We start from the raw sequence: 26,881 nt of genomic DNA, 5'->3' as shown, positions 1-26,881 counted from the left end.
GACATTCTATTGTTATCTCCTGTAAAAGCTACCTTCTCAAATACCTGACATATACATACAAATAAACAAACAAACAAGCAAAAAGAAAGCCCCATATGCCCGAAAAAAGCAAATTAAGAAAGGAAGTCCATTTATCATGGAAGGAAGTCATGATACTCCTGTTTTCAGCAAGAGCCACATCATCATGTCCACAGCAGGAGAGCGTCATGATGAAGGCTGGTGTGCACTTTCTCCTTTACACCTAGTCTGTAGACCTCAGCACAAGGTATGGTGGCACTCTTATTCAGAGTGGGTTTTCTCAATTAACCTACATAGATAATGACATCTCATGGACATGCCCAGATATTTGTTTCCATGGTCATCTGAAATCCTATGAAGCTGACAATCAAGAGGAACTATCATGCATCTTATTCCTTTTCTCTCTCCTCTCTCCTCATTTCCTGTTCTAATCTAGGTCCCAAATGCAAGCTGTGTAGTCAAAAGATTTGAGTTTAGCCGGGCAGTGGTGGTGCATGCCTTTAATCCCAGCACTTGGCAGGCAGAGGCAGGCAGATTTCTGAGTTCGAGGCCAGCCTGGTCTACAGAGTGAGATCCAGGATAGCCAGGGCTATACAGAGAAACCCTGTCAAAAAAAAAAATTGAGTTTAATGCTTTCTCAAATGATTGCATCAGCTTGCTTTCCCACCAGCCATGAAAAGAGGCTGCAACATTGGGCAAATGATTTAACATCTTGGTGTTTTGATTTCCACTTCTGATAAAATGACAGAAGAACAAAGCTTGGAGACACCCCCAAACTTCAACACATACTATATCACAGTCAGCATCAAGTCTCTGTGGCCATGGTGAAGAACAAGCAAACAGACCATGAAATGAGAAGAGAACCCATTGCTAAAGCCACACAAGTGCTGTGAACCAGCCGTTCACAGCAGCAAGAGTGATATGATGTGTATGAAGGCAGTGTAGCACAGGCATGTAACAAATAGTAAATCTGCACAGAACTTAAGCTTGTCACGAAGGCTAACCTGGGATACATATTAGGCCAAAGGGTAAAAAAGTCAGACTACAAAACTCCAGAGAAAAATCTAAACAACATTGATTATGACAATGTCGTTTTAGCTACAACAGCAAAGATGTGGCCCATGGAAGAAAAAGTTGCAAGCTGGACTTAAACTTAGATTTTTCTGCTCTGCAAAACATAATAACAAAAAAATGTGAAGACAGCCATAGACTATATGAGAATATTTACAGAATCCATATCCAATAAACGACTGTTGTCCAAGGGCTGAACCTGAAGCTCAGTGATAGAGTACTTGCCTAACATGTGCAAAGCCCTAGGCTCCATCCCAGTCCTGGGGGATTATATTTATGTGTGTGTGTGTGTGTGTGTGTGTGTGTGTGTGTGTTGTGTATTCTTCTATATAAATACATATGTACTGTACTGTATACAATTTATATATTATACACAATATATAACACATGGATAATATTTATAATTATATAGAATATATATAATAAATATATATTATATAAATATATATAAGGAGGAGATAGCAACCTCATTAACAAAACAAACACCCAGAAAGACACTGCACTTAAGAGATACAGATGTCAAGTGACTTGAAGAAAGAAACCCAGTTAATCAGCAGTTAAATCAGTATTTAAGGAAACACAGTTTAAAGACAATGAGGTAGGTACCACAACCTGCCTATTAGAATGACTAAGACCTGGGCTTAGGAGATGGCTCAGTGGGCAAAAGCACTGGCTGTACAAGCTTGAGGAGCTGAGTTCAAAGCTCTTACTTACGCTGTCTGGGGTGGAGACAGGAGAATGGCCACAGCCTGACTTAGGCTAGCAAGACTTTGTCTTCAAGGGAATCAGGTGAAGTAAGATAGAGCAGGATCCCCAGTGTCCTCCCCTGGCCTCTCTGAATGCACAACTGTGCACACTCACCTTCACATGTGCATACACCACACAGACTCTCAGTTTGCTTTCTATGTCTGTGGCAAAGACCATGACCAGAAACAACTTGGGGAAGAAAGGGCTTATTTGGTTTATACTTCCATATCACTGCCCATCATCAAGGGAAGATAGGGCAGGAACCCAGACCAGAGGCAGGAACTGAAGCAGAGGCTGGCTATAGTGAAATGCCGCTTGATGGTTTGTTCCTCATGACTTGCTCAGCTTGCTTTTCTAGATGATTAAAAAAAAAAAACAAACAAACAAACAAAAAAACAAAAAAAACCCACCTTCTCAGGGGTGGTACCATCCACAGTAAACTAGGTCCACCAACAATAGTCATTTTAAATAGAGTATCTGAGGTCACACACATACACACATAGATGGCTGGGGCAAAGGGGTGGTGTGTGCTTCAGAGCCTGTGTGTCAGATATTACACTCAGGGTGGCTGAAAGAGGGCCTGCCACCTTTCTACATGCACCATGGCATTTCTTATTCTAGCTATCTTCTTCAAAATGTGGACCACGTTCTCCAAATGGAGTTTTTAACTCATTAGTGGCCCATAATCTGTAGCTGGAAACCCCCTGCTCAGGTCCATAGCAGGATGAGCTAAGACCCAGGGCACCTGGTCACAGTAATCCCCCAGCCCCCATTCTGTACCTCAGAACCCCTCAGCCTTCCTTTTCCCATTTTCTTTCCTTCCAACTGGACCAGCAAGGAGCCCAGCCCAGTCTCTCCCACATGTGAACTGGCAGCTTTAAGGCAGTTCAGAGCTTTCTTTGAGCTGGGGAGCTGATGGAGCTGAGAGGGGAGTACCCACTCTCCCTGATTGAGGTCACGAGGAGGCATCGGGCGGAGGAGCCTCAGCTAAGCTAGGCTTTCATTTCCAAAGGCTGGGCTGGAGGAGGAAGATTGCACAGATATGGGGATGCTATGTTGCTCAAAGCCAATACTATTTCTGCTTGGCCAGTAGCCAAGCTCCTTAACCCTTCCTGATACTGGAGTCTGGGAGACAACCCACAAGTAGGTGGGCCCTGCTAATGTGGAAAATGGCAATTAGGGAGATGTGCTCAACAATTATAATTTGTTCTCATATACATCTTCCAAACCCAAGCTAAAGGCATTCAATGCATTGTATCTGGGGTTGCTATCCTAGCACATCTCATTCTATAGCTGAAGACATGGAGACCCAGAAGCCAAAGCTGCTTGCCCAGTCTCAGCACAGCTGGGGGGATGAGTGCAGGGAACAGCTTTACTTTATGAAAAGGGGGTGAGAGGCATCAGGGACCTCAGCTACTAAGGAGCCTTGATTTGTCATGTGCCCTGAGGGCCTTGGGTTGACATGCTGGGCTTCTGGTGGACAGACTTCCCCTTTCAGCTTCAGTTCACTCTGGGATCAAAGCATCGATGGACGTCATTTCTGCTCAGGACTCCAGGTCCTGTATCTTGGTCCTGGGCCTTTTGTGGTAAGAAAGTAACCTTATGCTTTCATCTGAGGTCACAGTTTTCTAGGTAGAGAACAGCCATCTGCAGTGACTCTGTTTGGTCCTTTCCTCTCATGCCCTGTCCCTTGCTTTCTTTTGTGGGGGGCTCAGGTCCCCAATGCACGCTATCCGTGGCAAGGCTTGTGGTGGTCTTGCCTTCTTTCTAGCCTCACTGGCATTGAGTGAGTGTGTGAAGAAAGCATTTGCTGAAGCTGAGGTGCTGGTTTTGGCTTGCTGAGATTGTGCCTGCTGCATCTCCTCACCAGTGAAGCTACTGCTTGGTTTTGCTTCTTTAGTCTATTGTATGGGGAGTGACCTTGGACCAACTTTGTATCTCTAGGACGTAATGCATTATTTTAAAATTGCCCAACCATTTCTAAAACAGCCACTTTATATTTGTGTAAAGTGGCATTCTTAGCATTGATGATCCTTAGCACTGATGATTATAAAATCAGAATACCTATCAATTCTGCAGAGTGCCAAGATGCTCTAAGTTCTACAGCATTGAATATTCAGGCAAGATTATGTAAAATAAAAAACAAAAACATGTTCATTGCACAAAGATGCAAAGTTGCTTTCATCCTTAATAAATGGAAAGTCACATGATTTTTTAAATACATTTATTATTATCAGTAAATGTTTGATTTGCATACCTATATGCCCAGGGTTATGTAAAAAAAATTTCTTGGTCCCAAATGGGAAAAGTTTAAGAAGTCCTACACTAATCATAGCTCAGACAGTCTAGTACCTTCCTGTCTTTGTGAGAGCCACTGTGGAGGGAAGCCTACACATTCTTCTGGCATTTCCATGAAGTAAGGCTTTCCTCTACTCTGCCCTATCCTCCTCCTCCTCCTCCAGGAGCAACCTGATGATGTTGCTCTGGACACTCACAGCCTGCTTTGCCAGTGGGAGGTGCTCCTATTCACAGGCACCCCCAGGGTGATAAGCATCCTGCATAGCGCCAGGACCTGCCCTGCCTCTTCTCCTGTGCACAGAGCACTAACTACTTAGCATATCTATGTGAGCACAGCTGAGCGCACAGCCTAAAGGTCATAGAGGTGCAGGTCTGAGGCTTTATTTCAGACTATAGCCTGAGCAGAGGCCTTGGTTCTAACCTTCACCAGGTTTAGGGGTACCTATCTATAAGGACAGAACAGAACCTTAGACGTTTGCCTTCTTGCTCTTATCTGTAAAATACATCACCAAATGCTGCCTGGAGTTTGGGACCTGGACTCTATTCTAGGCACAAAGGCCAAGGCAGACCTTCCACAATCTTGGCTATGGGGATATGGTTCCTGACAACCATACAGTCATGAGAGATGCAGCTCAGAGGTAAGGGACAAGGCAGCAAGCACCCCAGAGGATAGCTGCCTGGGGTCTCTGGATGCTGATAAAGATGCTCCAGGACCATGAACTCAGGAAAATGAGAATCCAGTCTACTCACATGTTCCATTGCTGGGCTAAATGGGAATGAGAGCCTGCAGGGTGCCTGCCAGACTCTGGCCTTCAGCCCACTCCTCCTCTTACTCTGGCACGCCTCTCTGCCCTTCCATCCTCTCTCCTGCCTGCTTCCTCATCTCTTTTCAACATTCCTTCAGTCTTTTCTCCCCTTCTATGTCCTTCTCCTCTCTCTTTTCTACCAGAAGTCTTTCCCACTCAACAGAGGATGGGAGACACAGTTCAGCCCCTGCTGAGGCTCCCTAGGGTTGCTGAATGGTTGAGTGGACAGGCCCTTGGCCATGAGACATTTTGTTCCTCAGAATGGTAGTCTCAGGCTTATTCCTGGCCACAGAGAAAGCTCTGAGTTGGGGATAGCAAATTTTCAAGAACTCAGCCTGAAAATAGCTGTGTGGACTTCTGGCCTCCTTGGAGTCAGAGCTGGGCCTGTCCTACCCCCCAACTGCCTCATCCAAACTCTGGAGGCACATGCATTTATTGAAGGGGATGGGAGACCAGTAGGTGGGGCTGGGTGTGGGGAGGGCATCGCTGGCTATTCAGCATCACTTCTTAGAGTTTTTCTTAAAGCTAGTGGTCCTCTTACTGCTCCTCCTCGTTTTGGTGAAAGGCTCTGGTTCCACTTCAAGCGGCTTGACCCTAAATACACAATGGGAAGATGCAGGTACTGGGCATCAAGGGAACAGGCAGGGAGCCTGGCTTAGCTGATGAGGGCACGGCCCTAGAGCAAGAGTGACAGGGGACAGCTCCATCTTGGGCCAGTAGTCTGATCCTAGCACTTTTCTATCTTTCTGGAAAGGAGGACACTGCAGAATTGGTATTTGGCTCTCTGTCACCATCACAATCAAACTTGCTGGACTTGAGAGCATCCTCCATCCCTCTGACAGATGAATCTGGACTTGGGGCCTTGCTACAAAGTGTTTCACCTAGGGCACAACCCCGACACCCAGTGGGACACTGTGCAAAACAGGCTGTCAATCAAGGGCTAGCCTGGCCTACACCCATAGGGACACAGATTACCAAGGCCTAAGGCACACTATGGTAGACCTTCATGGCCTGTGTCCAAGCTAGGGAATCCTGTAATGAGCCATCCCTAATCTGCCAACTAGAGCCATGGGGAAAACATACTTCTCAGGGGAGGGGGAGGAAGGTAGTTCTTTTTCTATTTTGTCCACAAGCGCCAATGAAGAGACACTTCCTTCATAATCGTCGGATGGGGGTCTTTTAGTTGACTCAGTATCATCCAGGTTTGTGACATAGGTTGACATGCTGCAGGGGAGGATAACAAAAGGACATAGCTTAGGGGGTCAGAGGTAAGAGCCCAGAGTTCACTGAGTGCTATCCCACCCTGTTCCAGACCATCCAGAGAGTAGCAAACTAGTCTCCACAGTTGTTCCAAGGGAGAAAGGGTTTGTTCTTGGAACCTGATGACCAGTGGAGGTCAGTTTAGCTTCCGTGAAGGACCGAGTAGCCCCACTTCCCATTGCCACCAGCTCCCAGGTCCATGCTCTAAAAGCACCATGCCTACAGGGCAAACAGATCATTGACATGAACTGCATTCAGTTCTCAAAACCGGCAGTCCATCATCAAGGAGTGAAAAGACACTCGTGGATGGCAGCCTCTCACTCTTGTCACATAAGTAGAACAGGGAAGCGAGCTTGTAGGTATTAACTTCACTCGTGATGTCTCTGCTCTTGTGGTCTAGTTACTTCCCAGGGTCCACACTCCTAACACCATCACCAAGGAGCTAAGGATTTCAGCACATGAACCCGTGAAACATGGCAGCTTGCTACAGCCACCTTTCGTCACAGCCCCTGGCCACCTCCTGTTGTGACTCAGCTGGCCCTGCCTCTTCCAAGGTGGGCAGAAGAGAGGGGTACAGTACAGTGACCCAGGGTGAAGAGTCCCCTCATAACTGGAAGCACCCACAGCACAACCAAGCCTTCACTTGATGTTCATAAAGATCATGACTGTTCTTTGAGGTTCATGAACCTTTGAGGTTCTCACCCAGGCATTTGCATTCTGTAGTATCCTTATGAGGTCTCACTCCAGTCTGTAAATCATGGGGAACTTGATAGTTTATAAGATGCTCTGTCCTTCACAGATAGCCTGTGGTTTACCAAGTGCTGTGCAGTTAAGGCATACCATAGGTGACTGGGCACTGTGCATGGCTCATGACAGCTTGCAAAGCGCTCTGCTGCTTAGGAGGAACAGGTCTGAGAGGAGGCCCAGCAGTTTCTGAGACCCTTTCTAGTTCACAGGGCACTCAGCACCTCCCACTCCCCACTGTGACTTATCAGGGATATGGGCAATTTACAAAGGACTTTGTCTTTCACACATTTCATAACTGCTTGCAGTGTTCTCGGTGGTCCACTGAACACATTACAGTTTACACAGCATTAAGCTTATGGGGCCAAGATTGTTTGCAAGTTGTTTTTGATACTGTAGAGTGTGGCTGTTTCTGATAGATTTTGATTGTCTCCTGTAAAAACAACCCTGAGATGGTTATGGCCCATCCCTTCAGGCCATGACTGAGGTACAGAGAAGATAAAGGTCATGGTTGTAGTGTAGCCTGGATTTATTTGCTATTTATAGCACATCCTTTTCCTTGCTGGCCCTCAGTTTCTCATTCCATAAGGTATATGTGCTGTCCCAGGATCAGGGTCCTGCGTTGCTTTTCTATATACAGACACCCAACCAGACTCTAGCAATAGAGAACAGAGAACTTGGAGCCCACAGTTCCACACTCCTCTCCCTGATGACCACGTCATGTTCTATAGGCAGCAAAGGACCCCAAGAACACCACAGGCACACTTGCAAGAGTTACACAACTGTGTACTCTGCTGCCACAAAAGTAAAAGCAGCAGCTGTCTGACCAAGATCTCCCCACTGAGCTTCCATGGCAAGCGGGAATAGACAAAAAAAAAAAAAAAAAAAAAAAAAAAAAAGACAAACAAACAAACAAACCTGTCTTTCAAGTGTCCCTCCCTGCCTCTGTAGACAGTCTTCTCAACCTGATTGTGAACTGTTAGCAATGGGGGAGAGGATGTGGGGACGGGGGGGGGGGGGGCAGGCGCTAAGTGTTAGTTTCCCTCCCCAACCAGATTTAATAACTCTTCCCTGATTGGTCCTATTTTTCACTTTGTTTGCATACCCGCATTCAGCCAACCAGGGTCCAGAGGGTACCCAGTACAATCAATGTTCTGGGGATTGCAGAGAAAGAACTGTTGCCGGAGTAAGGAATCAAAAAAGATGATGTCAGGTTGGGCTCCAGCCAGTTGTTCATCCTCACTGAAGGAAGGCCACCATCAGTGAAGGCTGTCTTTAAGACAGGCAGGGGACAGAACTGTCCCTATGCACAAAGTTCATTTGAGCCAGCCTCTGGGACATGACTAGTAGCCTCTACCTTGGCAGCAGATGAGAATTCATTCTTGAGCTGCTTCCAGCTTTCACCCTGCTGCTCTAGGTGCTCCTGTTGTGGACTAGCAGATTTGTTCTGCAAGGTCCTGTTCTGCACTGGTGCCCTAAAGCCCTCTGAGAACTTGTAAGCTGTAACACTTTTCAGAGCTAAAAGAGCCCTTGGCTACCATCTTTCTGCTACCAAGAACTCAAACTTGATCCATTTAAATTGTCAAAACCCGTGTGCCAAGCAGATTAAAGATGTTTTATCCTATTTAAAGCTGTTAATCCCAAATCGGCAGCAAAGGCACCTTCTAGTGATTGTCCTCGCTGGCTGCCGGCTCCATTCTTGAAGGAGGGTGGGATAAGGACCCAGGTAGAGGGAGACAGGGACATTTCCATTAGCCATTTCTCTGCTATATTGGGGCCTCCTATACACACAGGCACCTTTTGGGGTTGCTGCAGGTTAAGCCCCTTTGTTTCCAGGGGGCCAGCTGTTTTCTCTGTCTGGTCTGTCTGGTCTCCCATCCATTCAGCCTCCATGAGTATCTCATACTGCCCTATCCTGGTCCCTCTTGTACCTAAGCCCTTGGTAGAGTATGAGCATGGCAGGGTAACACTTCTCTATTTACAGAAACTGGAACTACAGAAACTCTATTTACACCAACAAACTACATCTGACCTCCCTTTGCTGTCCCCAACTCTAGTGAAGAAGGCTGAGGGTAAGTGTCATCAGTATTGTGTGCAGGTGGACACAGCCTCACTCATGCTGCCCATTAAGGATCACATTCTACATGTGCTTCCCACTGAGGCTGTCTGGCTACAAGCCTGTTATGCTTTCCCACCTAGGACCCAGAGACTTGGGTTAGGGGGCTGAGCTCTGGGCTCATACATATATCTTCTTATGTGATAGCCTTTGTCTCATAAACTATAAAATGGTCACAAGTGCAGTGGGGGCTATAATTAGACACCTCCTTGTTTGTTCAAAATGTAAATAAATCCATCTTGTTTTCCTGTTTCCTAGTATCTTTTAAAATACAGGAAATCTAAGGTATTGGGTTTATGGTCATACATATCCAATAAGACCCAATATATCTCTGGCACATTCTTTTTTTTTTTTTTTTTTTTTTTTTTTTTAATTGTGAACAGCTTCTGAGACTCAGCTTTACACCTGGACCTGCCAATGTCTGGTCTCCAACAATTCTACCACCTTCTTCTCTTTGTGTTCTGAGTGATGGGGATTCACAACACTCAGTATTTTCTGTCTGCCTGCCTTATCCTCACAGGCTCTTCCTCCTCCTGCCTTCTCTCCTGAGTACTCCAAAATACTGAGGTTACTTGGTATGAGCTCCTCGGACTTCCCATGAATGGATCCACAACCTCAGGGTGAAGCATACTGACAAAACCCAATTGGCTCCCTGCGGGAGCTGGCATCAAGATGGAAAACTGCGTCTAGGCGTGGTGGCATACACCTTTAATCCTAGCACTTGGAAAGTAGAGGCCAGCAGATCTCTGAGTTTGGGGCCAGCCTAACCTACAGAACAAGTTTCAGGACAGCCAGGTCTACAGAGAGAAGCCATGTCTTGAAAAACCAAACAAACAAAAAACAAACAAGATAGACATCTTCAGGTCTGTGTGGGAATGGACTTAACTTGGCACTGTGGGGGTGTCCAACGAGTGGCTCAGGTCTGCATACAAATATTGCAGATAACAATTATCCTAGGTTTGATCATTGTTTACCACTTATGGAGCTTGTTAACAAACACTTTTTTTGTTTTTTTGTTTTGTTTGTTTGTTTGTTTTCGAGACAGGGTTTCTCTGAGTAGCCTTGGCTGTCCTGGAACTTACTCTGTAGACCAAGGCTGGCCTCGAACTCAGAAATCCACCTGCCTCTGCCTCCCAAGTGCTTGGATTAAAGGCATGCGCCACCACCACCTGGCAACAAACACTTTTTGTGGAATCCTTAAAAATTTGCAAGACTGAGTGTTATCTTCATTTTAAAGGCAAAGAGATAAAGATTTGGGAGCTGGAATGACTACTTGACAGTCACCAGATAATACAGGGTAAAGCTGGCTCCAACTCTGTCTTGGGACCCCTGACAGAGCAAGTTTCCCAGGAACCTGTACCACAGATCACAGTGGAATCTGCTAGTGCTAGCTGGATGCAGACGTTAGCATAAAGCTCAGGCTCCTCTGGGACTAGACTATGGCGTCCTGAGCTCAGAGACTGCCTTCTGCCACTCACCAGAGCCAACCTGGGCACGCGTAGTAGAAGGCAGCACCTAGTTGGATACCTAAGCCTACTCCACCAATGACTGTGTCTGTGTGACAACCCAGCAGAAACCAAGCTGAATGTGTACATAAATTGCAGGTGAGGGGTATGGCTGGACCTCCTGCCGCAAAAAGTGTGTTTCCAATGTCTCCAGCTAAGTGGGGCACTGGGCAAAGAAGCAGTGTCTTCCCTTTCCCACATGGCCCTTTAGCCAAAGTTACGGCTCAAAGAAACAAACAGAATGACCTTGTAAACCTCTTCCTGCCTGTTCTTCCCTCTTCCCCTGCCCACTGGCAAACCCTTCCGTTTGCTCAGGGGACTGTAGAGCGGCTGCACCCCACTTCCGCATTCTGTCTTTTCCCCCATCCCACCCTCCGGCACCATCTGCTCTCCCACCCATTGTCCCTCCTGGGATGGCTTCTCCAGGCTTACTTGAATTTGTAGTTGTCCGGCAGGAAGTAGCCCATCTTGCAGTCCTGTCGAGCCTGGAAGATCTGTTTCAGCAGATTCTGCTTGCTGAAGCCGTAGCCATTTAGTACACAGCCCCCAAAGAGAAGCTTGCCCCCAGCAAACATCTATTGGAAAACAGGAAAGAAATGAAAGAAGAAACGCCCTCGGTCTATTGACATAGTAACATGACTATTTTGACAGTCAAGTTCTAAGACTTCGTTGGACTGGCCACAGGCTGTTCAGAGATGGCTTAGGATTCAGGCCTTTGATAGCATGGGAAAGCACAGTAGCCTCCATCAGCAACCAAGGGAGACAAGATTGAGCCTGCCCCCTGCACAGGCCCTCCCAAGTCCCAGGGCAGACTGACCTGCCCAGCTTTTGGCCCCTACTGGGAGCCATTCAGATATATACTTCATACCTCCCCTAGGGTGCAGAAAGGTCATGGTTTTACCCACCCTACTCACCTGCCTACAGCTGTCTACCCCTCTGCTTTAAAACCACATATCAAGATGCACTGTTCAGCTCATCCTATGGAAATGGGGGTTTCACACCCTCTACTCTCTGTGTAAGACCATTCTCCAACATGGACACTGGTCTAGAGATAGCTAAGCATGGATATCCATTGTAACATTATTATGAAAGAAAAGAAAAAAAGGGAGAAGAGAGAGAGGGAAAGAATCTAACTGTCCAATAAAAGCAGCAAGGTTAGTGATGACGAGGTAAAAATTGGTGTTACTTGCTCAAGATGTGGAAAGGTGCTCTGTAATTGGAAAGGCATTGCCCTCAAGTATGCATGTAGAGAAAGACAGCAAAGTCTAGACACTATAAAGTCAGGTGGGTGTGGCCCAGCAGGGGCTCCAGAACTTAAGTGCCAGATAGATGAGTTAAGATCCCAGGTGATAATGAAGGTGCCATTAGTTTCTAGATTGTATACCTGAGTTTTCAATAAGCATATAAGGTTTGGGAATATTTTAGTATGATTTAATGGCAATCAGATGAGTAAACAAGATTCTCTGTGTGAATGTCACCCAACCCCTCCATCTCCTGGGATGGGGGATGGAAGTCTGTTGAGTGACTCAGTCAGTCCTGCTCTCTGGGCCTCATGGTGGATGGTAGAAGATTGGCAGGTCTTGTCCTCTTCTCCCTGATCTGGCTGAGACAGTAGGGGCTGGTGATGAATGTCTAGCCCTTAGCAAGGCCCCTGCTCACCAAAACCATCCCGTGTATCACCGCAAACTTCTTCACCATTAGGGGCGGATCCTTCTGCAGGGGGCTGTCCAGGTCATACCGCAGCAGGCGGTAAGGGTCATGCTGGCACTGCCAAATAGACATGTGGGAACTGGTCACCCTGATATGAGAAGATACACATTAACTTCCCCGCATCCATCACTGTCCTTAGAGGTGTCCAGATCTGCTCTGAGCCTTCTGTGGGGGGAGTCATCACTAGAGTGACTCCTCTTTACATGACATGACTAGATTCGCCCTGGGATCTGTGGAATATGATGTGCCTCACTCTGGAAGGTCTGAAGATGGGACCACTGCTATGTTGCCCAGTCCAGAGGAGCCTTTACCCCACCTCTCACTGGCTGCCCCTCTTGACCCCTTTGTGGTCTTTAGCCATTGTGGGATTCGAGCATGAATGAGCAGCTATTAGCCGGGGCAGAAGGCAATTCTTCGTGAGGTCCACCACTACCCTTCAAGCCTGTCTCCAAGACTCACTGCCACTTCTCCATCTCCTACTGCTTCAGGTCAGATCTTGGCCCCACTCACGCTGCTTGTGGCTGTAATAAGACACCCAAGCATCTTATTCCTTAGGAATAATTATTAGTGAATAACTAATAGTTCCCAGATGAACTATAGCCAACTGTATGTTCCCATGAGAAATTTCCACGAGACAGGTGAACCCAGAGCAAGTTCTTAGTGAACACTCTCTAGACTGAGGTAGGTTGGAAATGAAATGGGGAAGGGGCATCTGATTTTAGGGGGGGGGCTCTTAATTCTGAGCTTCTGGAGCTAATATCCAGGCCTGAGGGTAGATATGGGAGGCAGCACTCCTAGAGCAGATCCCTAGCCCAGGGCAGATTCAGAACTCTGCAGCAACAGGCTCAAAGGGAACAACACCTTGGAAGAAGCCACCTCGCCCATACGTCCACAGGAGTCTGGGGACTCAGCCCTTCGCCGTTTCTAACACTGGATGAAGGCACACGTAGCAGGATGGACTGACTCGTGCTGAACCAGTGGTAGGTATCCAGAACCTGGCACAAGCCCAGCACGCTGGGGGACCTGGGGACAGCCCATAGACATTTACTGAAACGTGAGAACGTGGGTGGTGGGCATTGTTTTTGCCTTGAGCATTCACACCAATTGTAGACATAAACTGCTATGTCCTCTGAAAAGAAAGAGCTGAGCCTTGACCTGTCTCAAGGGGCAGAAGCAGCACTTGCCCTAGTGTGGTGACATTCATCCTGGAAGAGAAGAGTGAGCAGAAGAGAGACGATGGGACGAAATGCTCCAGACAGAAAGAGGAATGGAGAGAAAAGGAATTGCCAGACATCCAACCCATCCTCATACAATGAGGTCATCTTGGGTTCTGCTCCCCCCCACCCCAGCCTTAGCCTGACAGGCCACCTCACATGGCCCTGGACCAACCTGGATGCAGGGTGAAGACCGGCCCTGCTGCAGATGGCTATACAGTGTATCCATCAACCACTGCAGCTGTGCAGTGAGGCTGGGATCCTGGCTCGACATTATCCCAAATACCAGCACTTGGTTGGGGTTCCGGGGTGCAGATAGGAAGCGCTCCAGCTCCAAGTCGGACACCAATGGTGCCTTCACAATACATTTGCAGCCTGCCCGGATGTCCTCCTTGCGAATGAGCCTCCGTAGCACCAGTGGGCAGTCAGAGGGTGAGGCTGCCCACTTGGTGGGGCTGCGCATCTCTCTGGACTTTCCTCTACAAAAAGGAGAACAGTGGTAGGAACTTGTGGGCAGGCCTCAACCCCTCCCCAGACAGCTCTTGTTTCTATACAGAAAGAAGCCCACTGCAGTGCCTGGACTATGAGCAGGTCCTGGGCTAGTCCCTCTAACAGTGTGAGGGACCCCTAACTACTTCAGGCCTCAGTTTCCCCATGTGCAAAAGAAGTTACTCAGCTTACATCTTAGAGCCATTCATGACTCCACACCCCACATTTCTCCAATTCCCCCACAAGCCTCTTCCCCAGTTTAAGACAGACTCAGAATCTGACTGCCCTCCACTACCACCAGTATAGTCCAGCCTCTGATCATGTCGTAAGTGGTGCCGAACGGTTTGGCCTTCCTTCCCTGATCTCTCTTGGAGCCACTGATGGACTCTGTCAGAGTCTGACGCAGTCTCTGGAAGCCTCCCTGGCCTTTCTTCCAGTTGAGCCAGTGTCATGCTGTATGAGATCCAGCTCCTGCTGCTCACTCCCCTTAAGCCCCCTCACCCTTCCCAGTGCTCCCACTCTACTCACCATGGTATGGACACACTGACTGCTGCTTACGCCCTTGTTTTTGCCCCAGAGCTACAAGCCTGCTCTCTCACCACCTTTAAATCTATTGAAATGTCACCTTCCTAGTGACTTTCTAAGCACCCCATTGAATGTTTCCACCTCGAGACTCTTTCTTGCCTGCTTTATCTTTCTCTCAAGCACTTCTTGCTGTTTAACATACCATCTACTCCTCTTATTTTATTTATTTATAGTCATATCATCATCATCATCATCATCATCATCATCATCATCATTATTTCTCTGTACAGCTCTGGCTGTTCTCTGTAGAACAGGTTGGACTCAGAGATCCATTTGCCTCTGCCTCCTGAATACTGGTATTAAAGGCATGTGCTGCAACTACCAGCAGCTCCTCTTATTTTTATTATTAGACTTTCCTATTTCACTATAGGTTCCAAGAGATCAGCTACTTGCAGTGCTTTGATTGGTGGACTACAATAGAGCACTTGGCCCAACGAAAATGCCTTAGAGATTCTCGAACACTCCAGTCTCCTGCTATGTGCTAGCGTAATGAAGGCACCCTTAGATGTAAAGTACTGCTATGGTTTTCCCTCTCATGATTGCCGTTTCACACAGTATTTTACAGGATCTGTGGCCCTTGGAATAGGCATTACCTTGGCTAATTTTGTACCCCACAGCACAGGCAAGGCAGAACAGTTATCATCACGCCCAGGTCAAACACAGAAAGCATCTTCCCCAGAGGGGAATAGTCTGCCAAGCTCAACGAAGCCTGTGAGGTAGCAAGGCCTCAGATGAGAACCAAGCCCTCCCAAAACAAGAGCAAGGCCTGTGACCGACCACTCATTAGTTAGTTCATTTTAAATATATTCCTCTTATTTTAAACGGGAGTGCTTTGCCTGCATGTATGTGTGGGCACAGCGAACAGAAGAGGCCATCTGATTGCCTGGAAGTTACAGACAGTGTGAACCTCCATGTGAGTGCTGGGAACTGAAACTGGTCCTCTGCAAGAGCAACAGGCACTCTTAACTGCAGAGCCATCTCTCCAGCCACTCATTTATTTTTGAGACAGGGTCTTGGCAAGTATCCTACACTGGCTTTGAGCTCGTGGTAATCCTCCTGTCTCAGCCTTCCCTGGTACTGGGATTGTGGGCATGCACTGCCATACCTAGCTTTACAATTCATAATTCTTCAGAGGAAATTTAATGATGGTAAACACTTGCTGACCAAAGCTGGTCAGAGCATCTGCTTGGGGAGAGGGGAAGAGCACAGCAATGCAGCACACATTTAGCTTATGTGAGGTCCTGGATTGATCCATAATACCAAATATATAATAAAAATAAGTAGAGTATCTCTTGTTTAAGGATCTAAACATCCAGGAGGAATGTTAATTCTATTCATCATGATTTATACCAGAGTGATCAAGGCTTTTTTTTTTTTTTTTTTTTTTTTTTTTTTTGAGACACGGTTTCTCTGTATAGTCCTGGCTGTCCTGGAACTCACTCTGTAGACCAGGCTGGCCTCAAACTCAGAAATCCACCTGTCTCTGCCTCCCAAGTGCTGGGATTAAAGGCATGCACCACCACTGCCCGGCTTTTTTTTTTTTTTTTCTTTTTGTGATCAAGGCTTTTAATGTAAGACAAATAGACTCTCCAATTTCTTACTATTTAGAATAGTGGCATATAGAACAAATTATTCTCTTATTATTCTCCTAGGGAGGAGCTCCTACCCCAGCTGTGGTGAGCAAGTAGCTGCTATGTGAACAGCTGGGAGTGGATTAGAAAAGTCAACATTTGGGGCTGGACAGATGACTCAGTGAGTAAAGTTCTCATTGTTCAAGCATGGGACTCGAGTTTGGGCTCCTGACATCCACATAAAATGCTGAGCATAGTGGGCCACTCATATAACTCCAGGGCTGGAGTTGGGCAGAGACAGACAGATCCCCGGGGCTTGCTGGCCAGCTAGCTTAGCTAAACTTCAAACTCCAAGGTTACTAAGAGACCTTTTCTCAGAAAGTTAGGTGGACAACAGAGGGAGACACTGAAGTCAATTTCTGGCCTCCTCATGCACACTTACAGATAAACGCTTAACACCACACACACACACACTCACACAGACACAGACACACACACACACACACACACACACACACACACACTTTAACATATGATAAAGTGGGAACAAATCAATTCACCAACAAGGATTCAGAACATGTTCTTAAAACTTTGGGAACAGAGAAGTCACCAAAAACAGCAGGAAAGGAACACCAAAACTGTTCTTCCACTAAAGTTGGCAACAAAGTTAGGGAAAGATAGAGATAGACAGACAGGCAGACAAGCTGACTAAAACCAACCAAAACTAGCAAAGTTGAGGAATGAGACACTGCCAAGTTTTGGTGCAAGGAAGTTGGCATTTTAGCTGTCTCCTCTACCACTCTTCTTGGTTCAGGTGCTGTTATGAGGTGGGCAACGTGGATCAGGCTCAAGGAATGAGGGCTGTGTAGCTGACCTGTCCAAGGATGAGTAGCCCCAGCAAATGTCTGTTGAAAGCACTAGTCATAGTCAGTTTCATCTGTCAACTTGTTACCGGGAAGAGAAAGCCTCAGATGAGAAATTGCCTCCCTCAGAGTGGCCTGAGCATGTCTGCGGCTGTTTCTTTTATTGCTGATTGATATGGGAGGGCCAAGCCCATGGTGGCCGATGCCATCTCTAGGCAAGTAGATTTCGGTTGCATAAGGGAGGCAGCTGAGCAAGCCAGGAAAAACAAGCCAGTAAGCAGTGCTCCTCCGTGCTCTCTGCTTCTGTTCTTGTCTTGTCTGTAACTTGTACACCAAATAAATCCTTTTCTCTTCCAATTTTATTTTGGTCAGTGCTTATTGTAGCAATGGTGAGACCTAACCAGAACACATGCAAAGGCAAAAAAGATCAGACGTGACTGCTTGTGCAAGGAAAGCACATGGGTATAGACTTTAAAAAAAAAAAAAAATCCCAGCAAACAGGAAAAAAAAGATGTGGGGGGAGCTAGGAAGATGGCAAAATGGAGACTTTAAGTCTTTCAAGGACACATTAAAGAGGCTGGGAAAAACCCTCCTCTCTTACCTGTGAAGCTATGCAAGTAGAGTATGAAAGTTGATACCCAGCTACGGACAGCCGGGCGGGCGAAGGCTCAGGGTCATGCCCCAACACAGAGCCTGTGCAGCAGCTTTAGCTCCAGGGGCTCTGTGTTAACCCTTCTGCTGACCGCCAGGCTGACTGAGTGGAGATGACAAGAACTGCACAGCAAATAAAACACAGACATGCAAAAAGAGTTTGTAAAAGTTACTAAACAGATCTGGCACAAAGAGCTGCAGGGAAACAGAGGTGGTCTTCTTCAGCTACTCCACTTAGGATGATAAGTTCTCAAGGAAAGGCTATGAGGAGGATTCAGAGAAATTATAAACAAAAACTGCTCCTTAGGAAACCTAGATATTAGACTTCCTAGAAAGGGGGCTTAAATTAACTTTTAGAAATACTCAAAGCAAATTACAGAATAAGAACTAAAGGAACCCGGAAGAATAGTGTCTCATCCAACAGAGGATATTAAAGAGACAGCAACTATAAAAAGTAAAACAAAACAAAACTAGAGCTGAATGCACAAGAGCTGAAAAGAAAAACCTCTACAGGGAGGCTCAGCAACAAAGGGAGGAGGAAGGGAGTGTGAAGATAGTAAGATTGGTACAAAGCATTCTTCACCATTTTTACAATGAAATTATCAAGAGATAGAAACATGTGTGGTGGTGCTGAAAACCCAGTGCTCAAGCGGCTAAAATAGAAGTAAACAGTTCAAGCCCAGCATGGGCTATTCTTAGACCCTGTCTCAAACAACAACAACAACAACAACAACAACCAGAGAGAGAGAGAGAGAGAGAGAGAGAGAGAGAGAGAGAGAGAGAGAGAGAGAGAGAGAGAGAGAGAGAAACTTGAGACCAAAAGGAGAGAAGCAATTCATCATATTTAGAGAAAAGATTGACATCAAATAAGCAAAGAATATATAAAATAACACCATGATCTATATTTTAATACATGTTCTCCATAAGGGATGTATTTTGAATTCAAATATACAATTAAGTTGAAAATAATAGGTTGAAAGAAAACATATTGCTCAAATAATAATTAGAAGACACCAAGAATATTCACACTAATACAAGAAAAAAGTATGTAAAAGATTACTATAGGAAGGGACTAGAGAGACTACTCAGTAATCAAGAGCAGGTACTACTCTTCCTGAACCCACATTTGGTTCCCAGCAGTTACACTGAGTGGTCCCAGGGCCTCTTCTGTCCTCCACAAATGCTTGCACTCGTGTGCACATGCATGTACACATGCATAAGCAATAAAATGAAACAAAAATTGTTATTAAAGGAGAACATAATATTGGAGAGAAGTTATTCCACCTAGAAACACACTGATTATATCAGCATGCACTCAACAGTGAGTCCTGAATACATAAAGGAAAAAGTGGCAGAGCTGAGGCGATACCACAAGGATGCTACCGGTGTCAAGAAGGGGTAGACCGGGCTCAGCCAGTAAAGGCATCTACCACAGCTTGGCAACCTGAGTTTGGTCCTGGAGATAGAGCCTGCTTCAACAAGAAGCTACATATTCTCTGACTTCTCCTTGTATGCCGTGGTACAAGTGAGTATTCACACACACCAAATAAACATTAGAAGTTTTCGAAGGAAGGTCCTGGGGAGGAACTAGGAACAACTCCATGTCTATAAATCCAATGACTTGGATTACCAGTTCCCTTAGAGACATGAATTGCTAAACATTCATTCAAGAAAAAGCAAGTAGCCTCACAAGCTCTATATTTATAAAAGCAATTTTGCTTTTAAAAGCTACCTGCAAAGGAGACTTCTGAGTAGGACAGTTTCATGGTAAATCCTTAACAAACATTTAAAGGAAAAAACCTGGATTTAACACAAATAAGCGCAAATGCTTCCCAATTCACTTAATTAAGCCAGTATTGTTCTGATAAGCCAGACAATAACATTACCAGAAAAGAAAAACTATGCATGAATAATCTCACAAGTACATATCCAAAAGTCTTCAACAAAATCTTAGCATGCTGTACCCAGCAATACAGGGAAAAGAAACACTTTAGAGTTGAGTAAAGTTTACCCAGAAATGCAAGGCTGCTTCAATATTTGAAAGTCATATAATCATATTGACAAAACATAGTATAGAAAAAGACCCACACACATATTGCCCACTGTCCTTCTTTAGAAGGGTGCGAAGACAGCCAGGCAGTGGTGGCACATACCTTTATGTACACTCAGGAGGCAGAGGTAAGCAGACCTCTCTGATTTCAAGGCCAACCTGGCCTACTACAGGGTGAGTTCCAGAACAGTCAAGGTTACACAAAGAGACCCTGTCTTGGGGAGGAGGTCTGGGGGAAAGGTGCAAAGAGAAGTTAATGAAAAAAAGATCTCTTTTTTTTAATGTTGCAGATGCAACTATATAGCCATGTGCAAAACAAATTTCAACTCATACACTATACCTTATACAAATTATTTCAAAATAGAAGCAGCTTGAAGCATAATCTTGGGGTTGGGGAAATGATTCAGTGGGTAAGAGTGTTTGCCACACAAGCATGAAGACCTGAGTTCAAATCTCCAGCACATAAATTAAAAGCCAGGCACAGCCGCAAACTCCTATAACCACAAGCTGTGAGTGAGTGGAGACAAGATTGCTGGAGTTTGCTGGAAGCCAGATGAACTCTTAAGTTCATTGAGAAACCCTGAGCCAAGGAAATAAGGAAAAGAGTGATGGAGCATTCAATGATAGATACTCAATACCCCCCCCAACAAATGTGCATATGCCACTATAAACATGAAGATACACATACATACACACATTATTATTCTAAACATTTTTTTAAAAAGAGAAAACAGAGCAACATATCACTGGTACAAACATGGTGTAACTGGTGCTCTCAAACACTGATGCGGGGAGCAAAGCTTGCTAGAACTACTGCAGAAGGCCAACAGTCTGTACAGGAAGCTGAGCATATGCACACACACACACATACACAAACACACACGCACACATGCACGCACACACACACACACACTGGTTCAGCAGCTTTACAAACCTTAACATTTGCCAATCACATAAAAGACAAATGCCAGCAGCAACACAATTGGCAACACAAAATGTATGAGGAACCAAACACCTATAACATCAGAATGCATGGTCGCTGGCATGATCACATAATAAATTGTTTTTTTTTTTTTTTGGTTTTTTGAGACAGGGTTTCTCTCTGTAGCCCCGGCTGTCCCGGTACTCACTCTGTAGACCAGGCTAGCCTCGAACTCGGAAATCCGCCTGCCTCTGCCTCCCAAGTGCTAGGATTAAAGGCGTGCGCCACCACCGCCTGGCTAATAAATTGTTAAATGGTGATGAGAAAGAACAAGTAAACCTCAAATCTTAACACTGAATGAAAAAAGCCACACTTCAAGAAAAATACAGCCATTTAAACAAAGTTAAAACAAAAGCTAATCTGTGGTGTTTACAATGTTTGGACTTGGGAAGAAGGAGTCAAAAACTGGAATTGGCATAGAGGGATTTCTAGGGGCAGTTAAGGGTCTGTTCCTGATTTGGCAGCTACAGGGTCTGTGCACTTGAGCCATGTGATTAGAATTTTCTCATTATTTTGTGAAAATTTCATATTTAAAATATATACTTTAAATATACTTATCTACTTATTTTGTGGGTATGCATGTGCCATGGGCATGCATGCACCGTTGGCACACATGCACGTGAAGGTCAGAAGACAACTTGTGGGACTTGTTCTCTTCTTCTATCACGTAAGTTCCTAGGGATTGATCTCAGGTAATCAGTTTCGAGGACAGAGGCCCTTACCTGCTAAGGTATTTCACAAGCCCCAAAATATACATATTTTTAAGCTTTAAAAAATAAACAGATAAATCTGTTTAGTTCCCTCTACATGTTGAATGGCCTCTCTAGCATAACTAGACTCCTTGATCAATCTCCTTGGTGCTCCTTTGTTCACAACTCTTATCATGGCTTCATTCTTTAAAAAAAAAAAAAAAAAAAAAAAGATTTTAAAATTATACTGTGTAGCCATCTTTTTGCCTGCTTTATGACTTGTTTTTTGCTTCTGACCTTCTCCACATACTTTCCATCCTCATTCCCTAATGCTAAATAGGAGAGAAACAAGGATAGAGGAGAAAGAGGGCAGTGTTATTGTTAGAGTAAGTCTTGCTGATTAAGAGTATTTAGTTCCTGGGGCAAGTTTGATCTTCACTGTCGGGCTATCTATTTTCTTCTTGTTGTTTCTTCTTTGCACATGATCACTTAACAAACTGTGACCAATATCCAACCAACAATTCACCCCACCTCTAGGGCCCTAGCATTTATACACCCTCTGAAAAGTCCACAGACTTCCAAACATTACACAATCACAGAAAGTATCTGCAGCTGGCAAAATCACATCCCTGCCAGAGCATGAGGCAAATCATAGTCAGCTGCTATGTACAGTCTGAAGTAGCCCCACACCCCCACCAGGGATTAAAACAAAAACATTCTTATAATATTTCTGTGTTTTAAAGAAACCAAATTTCCAAACTTCTCACCACAACATTGATTGTGCATGTGCATTTGTGCCACAGCACATGTGTGAAGGTGTGAAATACAACTTTTAGGAGTCAGTTCTCTCCTTCTACTCTGTGGAGCCATTTTGCCAGCCCCTCTGTAGCAGCTTGCTACACTGATCTTCCCAGCGTGCACCCCCTGAGCTTGCTCTTGTCCCGGGAGCTGGCCCTATCTTACTTCTGCTCATCTCTTGTCCCCGGGAGCTTCCCAGCGTGCACCCCCTGAGCTTGCTCTTGTCCCGGGAGCTGGCCCTATCTTACTTCTGCTCATCTCTTGCCCTTCACCCTCCCTTTAAATATCACTAAACAGCAGCTTTCCTGTCACCCTGATTGAAGGCAGCCTTGCCAGCTTACTCCCAGTCACTCTGTTCTAGACGTGGGTTAGTCTTTTCTGTAGTATCCCAGCCTTCAGAGCCTGATGGGCTTGGTCACAAAGACTCAACATTTCCATGCTATGGGGAAGCGTCTATGGATGGTGCAAAATGACAGATGTGATTGTGTTCCAATAGAATATCATCAAAGAATACCATTGAGTTTCTTCTCATTCCATATGTCATAAAATAGCCTTCTTTTGGTTTTCCCCAAAGTACTTAAAAATCGATAATAGGTAGGCAGGGTAGGTCTGGCCCATGAGCAGTCCCTATTATGACACGGTGTTCTGAAGCCTTATTATCCCCATTGTCATCTGAAATGGCATCCTTTTGGGGCCAGTGAGATGGCTTATCAAGTAAAGGTGCTTGTGACCAAGCCTGAAAACTCAAGTTCAATCTCTGGAACCCACACAGTGAGGAGAAAACCGATTCCCCTGAGGTGTCCTCTGGTCTCCACATTCATCCCATGCCATGTGTGTACCCATGTGCGTGTACGCACATACACAATAAATGTTCAAAAGTGGAAGATATCATTTAAACACCTATTCATCTCCTATTCTTCTCCACCCCTAGAGTAGGAGCTACAGAGAGGGGCTTGTGTGGTTCCCTTGCATCTGTACTGCCCATCACATCCCTTGGCTCTACAGAAGAAATGAAGGACTAAGCCAACCTTAGTGGGGCTTTGACCTGGACTTTGTTGATCTTCTTCTGAACATGGACCGTGGGTATAGAATCCTCCCTCAATGTCTCGTCAATTACGGAGTCTTGCCGGGCTGAGTGGATTCGAGTGAGGTTTTCTCCTTGGTGTAAACTTGTCTTACGGAGCCGATCATGATTAGACCCGGGTTTCACCTTGACCCGACTAGCTTCTGTGTCTTCTTTGGGGCTGGGGCTGGGATATTCTAAGGTGAACAGACCTGTCAACAGGAATGCTGTTGTTACTTTCTCTGGCTCTGCTTCTTGGTCCCTACAAACTGGACCACTGAGTCTGTTTTAGCTCACACTCACTAACCTTCACTGGCTCCTGTCCAGCCTGCCTTGCTCTGCTTCTAACACACTGCCCTACTCAGTAGTCAGCATGAGTGAACACATCTCATTCCCGCTTCTTCTGCATGACCCAACCTCAATCTTACTTTCCCTACATGCACTGTAAGAATTATGATCTCCACAGTACTCAACAGTGAGGTTAGGAACATCCCTTCCCTGTGTTCCCTTCCCTGAGGATACAGTCTCTCAGGTCTCTACACTGAGGCTGATTTCATCCTCTTCTTTGTTGAGTTATGGGTTGTTGGTTTTGTTGATGTTGTTGTTGTTTTTTGTTTTTTTTTTGTTGTTTTTTTTTTATCTTGCCTTTTCTACTTAGTCCAGTAGAAATTTCTGAGGCCAGAGACCTATTGTTCCTTCATTCACCTAGCAAGCCTTTATTAAATGGCTGCTGGGCATGAAGACAACCAAGATAGGCCCTTTGCCACTGAGAACTTGTGACAGAGGACAAAGCGGGTAGGCAAACAAGGGGGTAGTCACAAGACTGGGTAACAAGATTTATAACTAGAGCAGTGTAGAGAACTTTCAGAGCAGCCATGGGAGCCACCAGAAAGGGGTTGGGAGCCCCACTTTGTGAGGGAAGTCAAGGAAGGCTCACAAAGGCAAGGCACAATTGAACCAAATCTCTGCTGCAAAAGAGAGACTCCTGGTAGAAGCTGTGTGGGAGCATGGCTGCAGAGCACAGATATGGAGGCCTGAGAGTGCTCTGTGTCCAGCAGTGACAGCCTTGGAAAGATTCTTCTCTTCTGAGATCATCCACAGAAGAGAGAGGAAGGAGTAAGCGCCAGTTATAAAGGACAACCGAGGGCATAGGGGACAAAGCAGAAAGGACACAGAGGAATGCACAAAGTCTGTGAGAGAGAGGAAAATAACAGAATTGAATGGAGACACTAAAAAACACATAGCGGGAGAGCTCAGAAGTTAAAGTTATCTCCATTCACCAGTCCCAGCTGTGTCCTTGGGTAATCCCCTTAGAAAATACGAGGTGGCTCTACCTCTTAGAAGGTGGAAGCTCAAGAGGTGAAAGACACTCAACTTTGAGACGGGTGACCCAAGATGTGAGATGCTTTCCACAGGCCTCTGCACCTCTCTGCCCTTACCTGCTGCCAGCAACACAGAGTTCATAAACTGAGTCACAGTCTTCTGAAACCGCTTCTTGATCTCAGCCAGGGCTCTGTTTATTTTTGACACCTTTTCATCCATGAGGCTGATTCTGCGAACTGGCTGGAGGGAGGCAAATGGGGTTGGGGGTAGTGGTTACCTGCCCTCAGGGAGCTGTCTGTCTGCTCAGAATGACTGACTCTGCTCTGAAGGTTAAATGGCTCTTCCTTCTGCCTAGAATACATCTCTGCCTCCCTCGACCCAGTCCTTTTAGCACGCAAGGCCAGACCTGACCGGACTCTCCCACTGTAGAGGGCTTCTCTGTGTACTATGACCCTGTGCCTTGACTCCCACTGTGCTATATGACTGCAAGGTAAGTTAGCACTTAAGTAACTGGGTACATTTGTCCTGTCCCCCTAAACTGCAAGCTTTGGGGAGGTAAGGGCTGTGTCTTAGTGTCCTCTGATTTCATGCAGAAGGTGCTTGGTAAATGCTATTGTTTTATGAATGACTAAGGCTCCCGACAAGTAGTTCATAAGCATTCTTAGAGTCCTTCCACCTGGCCAGCTACCAGAGTACTGGCTGTGAACAACTCCTAGCTGAAAAGCCAAGCTGGCCAGGGTGATAGAGACCAGCAGGTCATCCACATCACAAAGGGCCAGGCTCTCACCTGGAACTGGGGTTACTCTGAAGGGTCATTTGGCTTCAGGACTTCCTATGGTATCCCAGACACCTCTGCATCAGCTTCCCTGAAGTTCAACCTCTCTCTGCCCCAGTCCTCAAAGCAGTCATTTCCATTAAGCTTCTGTGGGCTAGTCTCATTTTCTGAAGAAGCTGTTCTGAATAGCCAAAGGCTTCCATGGTACTGCAGAACCAGGCCCCGAATCCAGAGTTCACTGTGCTCAGTCTTTCCCCGGGAAGCCTTCCCTTGGTTCTTCAGCCAGTGGCATTTGCTTTCTACTAACAGTCCACATCTACCCGTTCCCATCATGTCTGCCTGGGGTCTTGTTCATTTTTCACTTCCTTTATCCCTAAATGTGGCTGACTCCTGAAGAGTAAGCTCTATGCTTTTTCTATTGCTCACTTAACAGAGTAAAAGTATGAAATTTTTCCTTCTGTGGACTTTAAGCCTCAGATGGAGTTAGTAGGAAAAGGAGCAGACAGATAATCAGAACAAGGACTAAGCTGGTAAGAACCCCCATGAAGGATGGCCCCAGTTACTAGCAAAGCCTGAGTCATCCTGAGTAGTCCCAGCCACTACTTCTGGGCTAATTTTATTTATTTATTTGTAATTTATATCCACACTGGTTCCAAAAAGGATCCAAGGCAGCACTCTGGGCTAATAAAGCATTTAAGTCAAAGCATTGCCTCGCTTCCAAAGTGCTGCCTAGATAGAAATATTTAGTGAGGAGCCAGGCCTCAGGGCTATAAAAGCTGGGACTGCCATTCTGCCTGTCGCTATGATAGGTGGCTCTCTCTGGGATGGGTGTCTGGGGAAACCATTTAAACAAGCTTCCCAATGACAGAGACACTGTCCTCCCCGAGAGTCCTCCTTTCTAGGAGGCCATGCATTTTTACAGAACCAGAGCCAAACAAGCTAGACCTGTGGTTGAAAGGACTGAAGATCCCAGGATAGAGTTCAAGTTGGGTTGGCCTTCACACATCGTTATACAGACAGGGAAACCTAAGCTATACCAGGAAAGTTTCTGGACCAAGGCCCTGTGTGGTCTCTTCCTAACCTGGGCTCTTTGCCAGACTCAATGCTCTGAAAGTTTTCTTTGTCCTTGAAGCTGCCAGTTCCAAGGATCTAAGATGACCAGTTATCTGAGCTGGGAGTTCATGCAGAAATCACTTGAAACGCTGAACCGTGTTGTTTAGGACAAAGTTTGGAAATCCCATTGCTCACAGGGAATGGTTACACTTATTTATTTGTTTCTGTTCATCTAATTATAAATACAATTATAGAAGACACTGTGCCTTTTTAAGTAGAAGCAATTACAGACAGAATGCTTTTTTGGCAAGTCAGCCTTCTCCATTACTAGTGTGTGTCATCTATAATGCAACATGTTTTCTGAGGCTATTTTAATGCATCGGCCTGTTTATCTCTGTGTTGAATGTCCCCAAGATAGTCATGTTCCTTGAGTTATTGTGTTATTTTAAATAACTTGTCATCCTTCTCCTTCCTGTCAGGCTGTGCCTTTGTGAGCCCCT

At 45.7% G+C, this 26,881-nt stretch overlaps 1 protein-coding gene across 5 annotated transcripts in view; it reads right to left on the bottom strand.

Moving 5' to 3' along the window:
• Positions 1-5,354: 5,354 nt before the first annotated feature.
• CUNH3orf20 (chromosome unknown C3orf20 homolog) overlaps positions 5,355-26,881 on the bottom strand; it is a 45,468-nt gene continuing 23,941 nt past the window's right edge. For 4 of the 5 annotated variants that reach the window (XM_031382599.1, XM_031382600.1, XM_031382597.1 and 1 more), the window contains exons 12-18: positions 24,670-24,793; positions 23,196-23,442; positions 13,665-13,968; positions 12,225-12,332; positions 10,998-11,140; positions 6,024-6,164; positions 5,355-5,534 (exon numbers count right to left, since the gene is read on the bottom strand). In XM_031382599.1, coding sequence (XP_031238459.1) covers positions 5,441-5,534; positions 6,024-6,164; positions 10,998-11,140; positions 12,225-12,332; positions 13,665-13,968; positions 23,196-23,442; positions 24,670-24,793 — 1,161 coding nt within the window. In that variant the 3' untranslated portion in view covers positions 5,355-5,440. The remainder of the gene's footprint in view (positions 5,535-6,023; positions 6,165-10,997; positions 11,141-12,224; positions 12,333-13,664; positions 13,969-23,195; positions 23,443-24,669; positions 24,794-26,881) is intronic. The other variant, XM_031382601.1, reaches the window with a different exon arrangement.

Source organism: Mastomys coucha, unplaced genomic scaffold (assembly GCF_008632895.1).
Source record: "Mastomys coucha isolate ucsf_1 unplaced genomic scaffold, UCSF_Mcou_1 pScaffold20, whole genome shotgun sequence".
Taxonomy (NCBI): Eukaryota; Metazoa; Chordata; class Mammalia; order Rodentia; family Muridae; genus Mastomys; species Mastomys coucha.
Note: the sequence above shows the minus strand (reverse complement) of the source record. Positions and strands in the feature narration are given on the sequence as shown.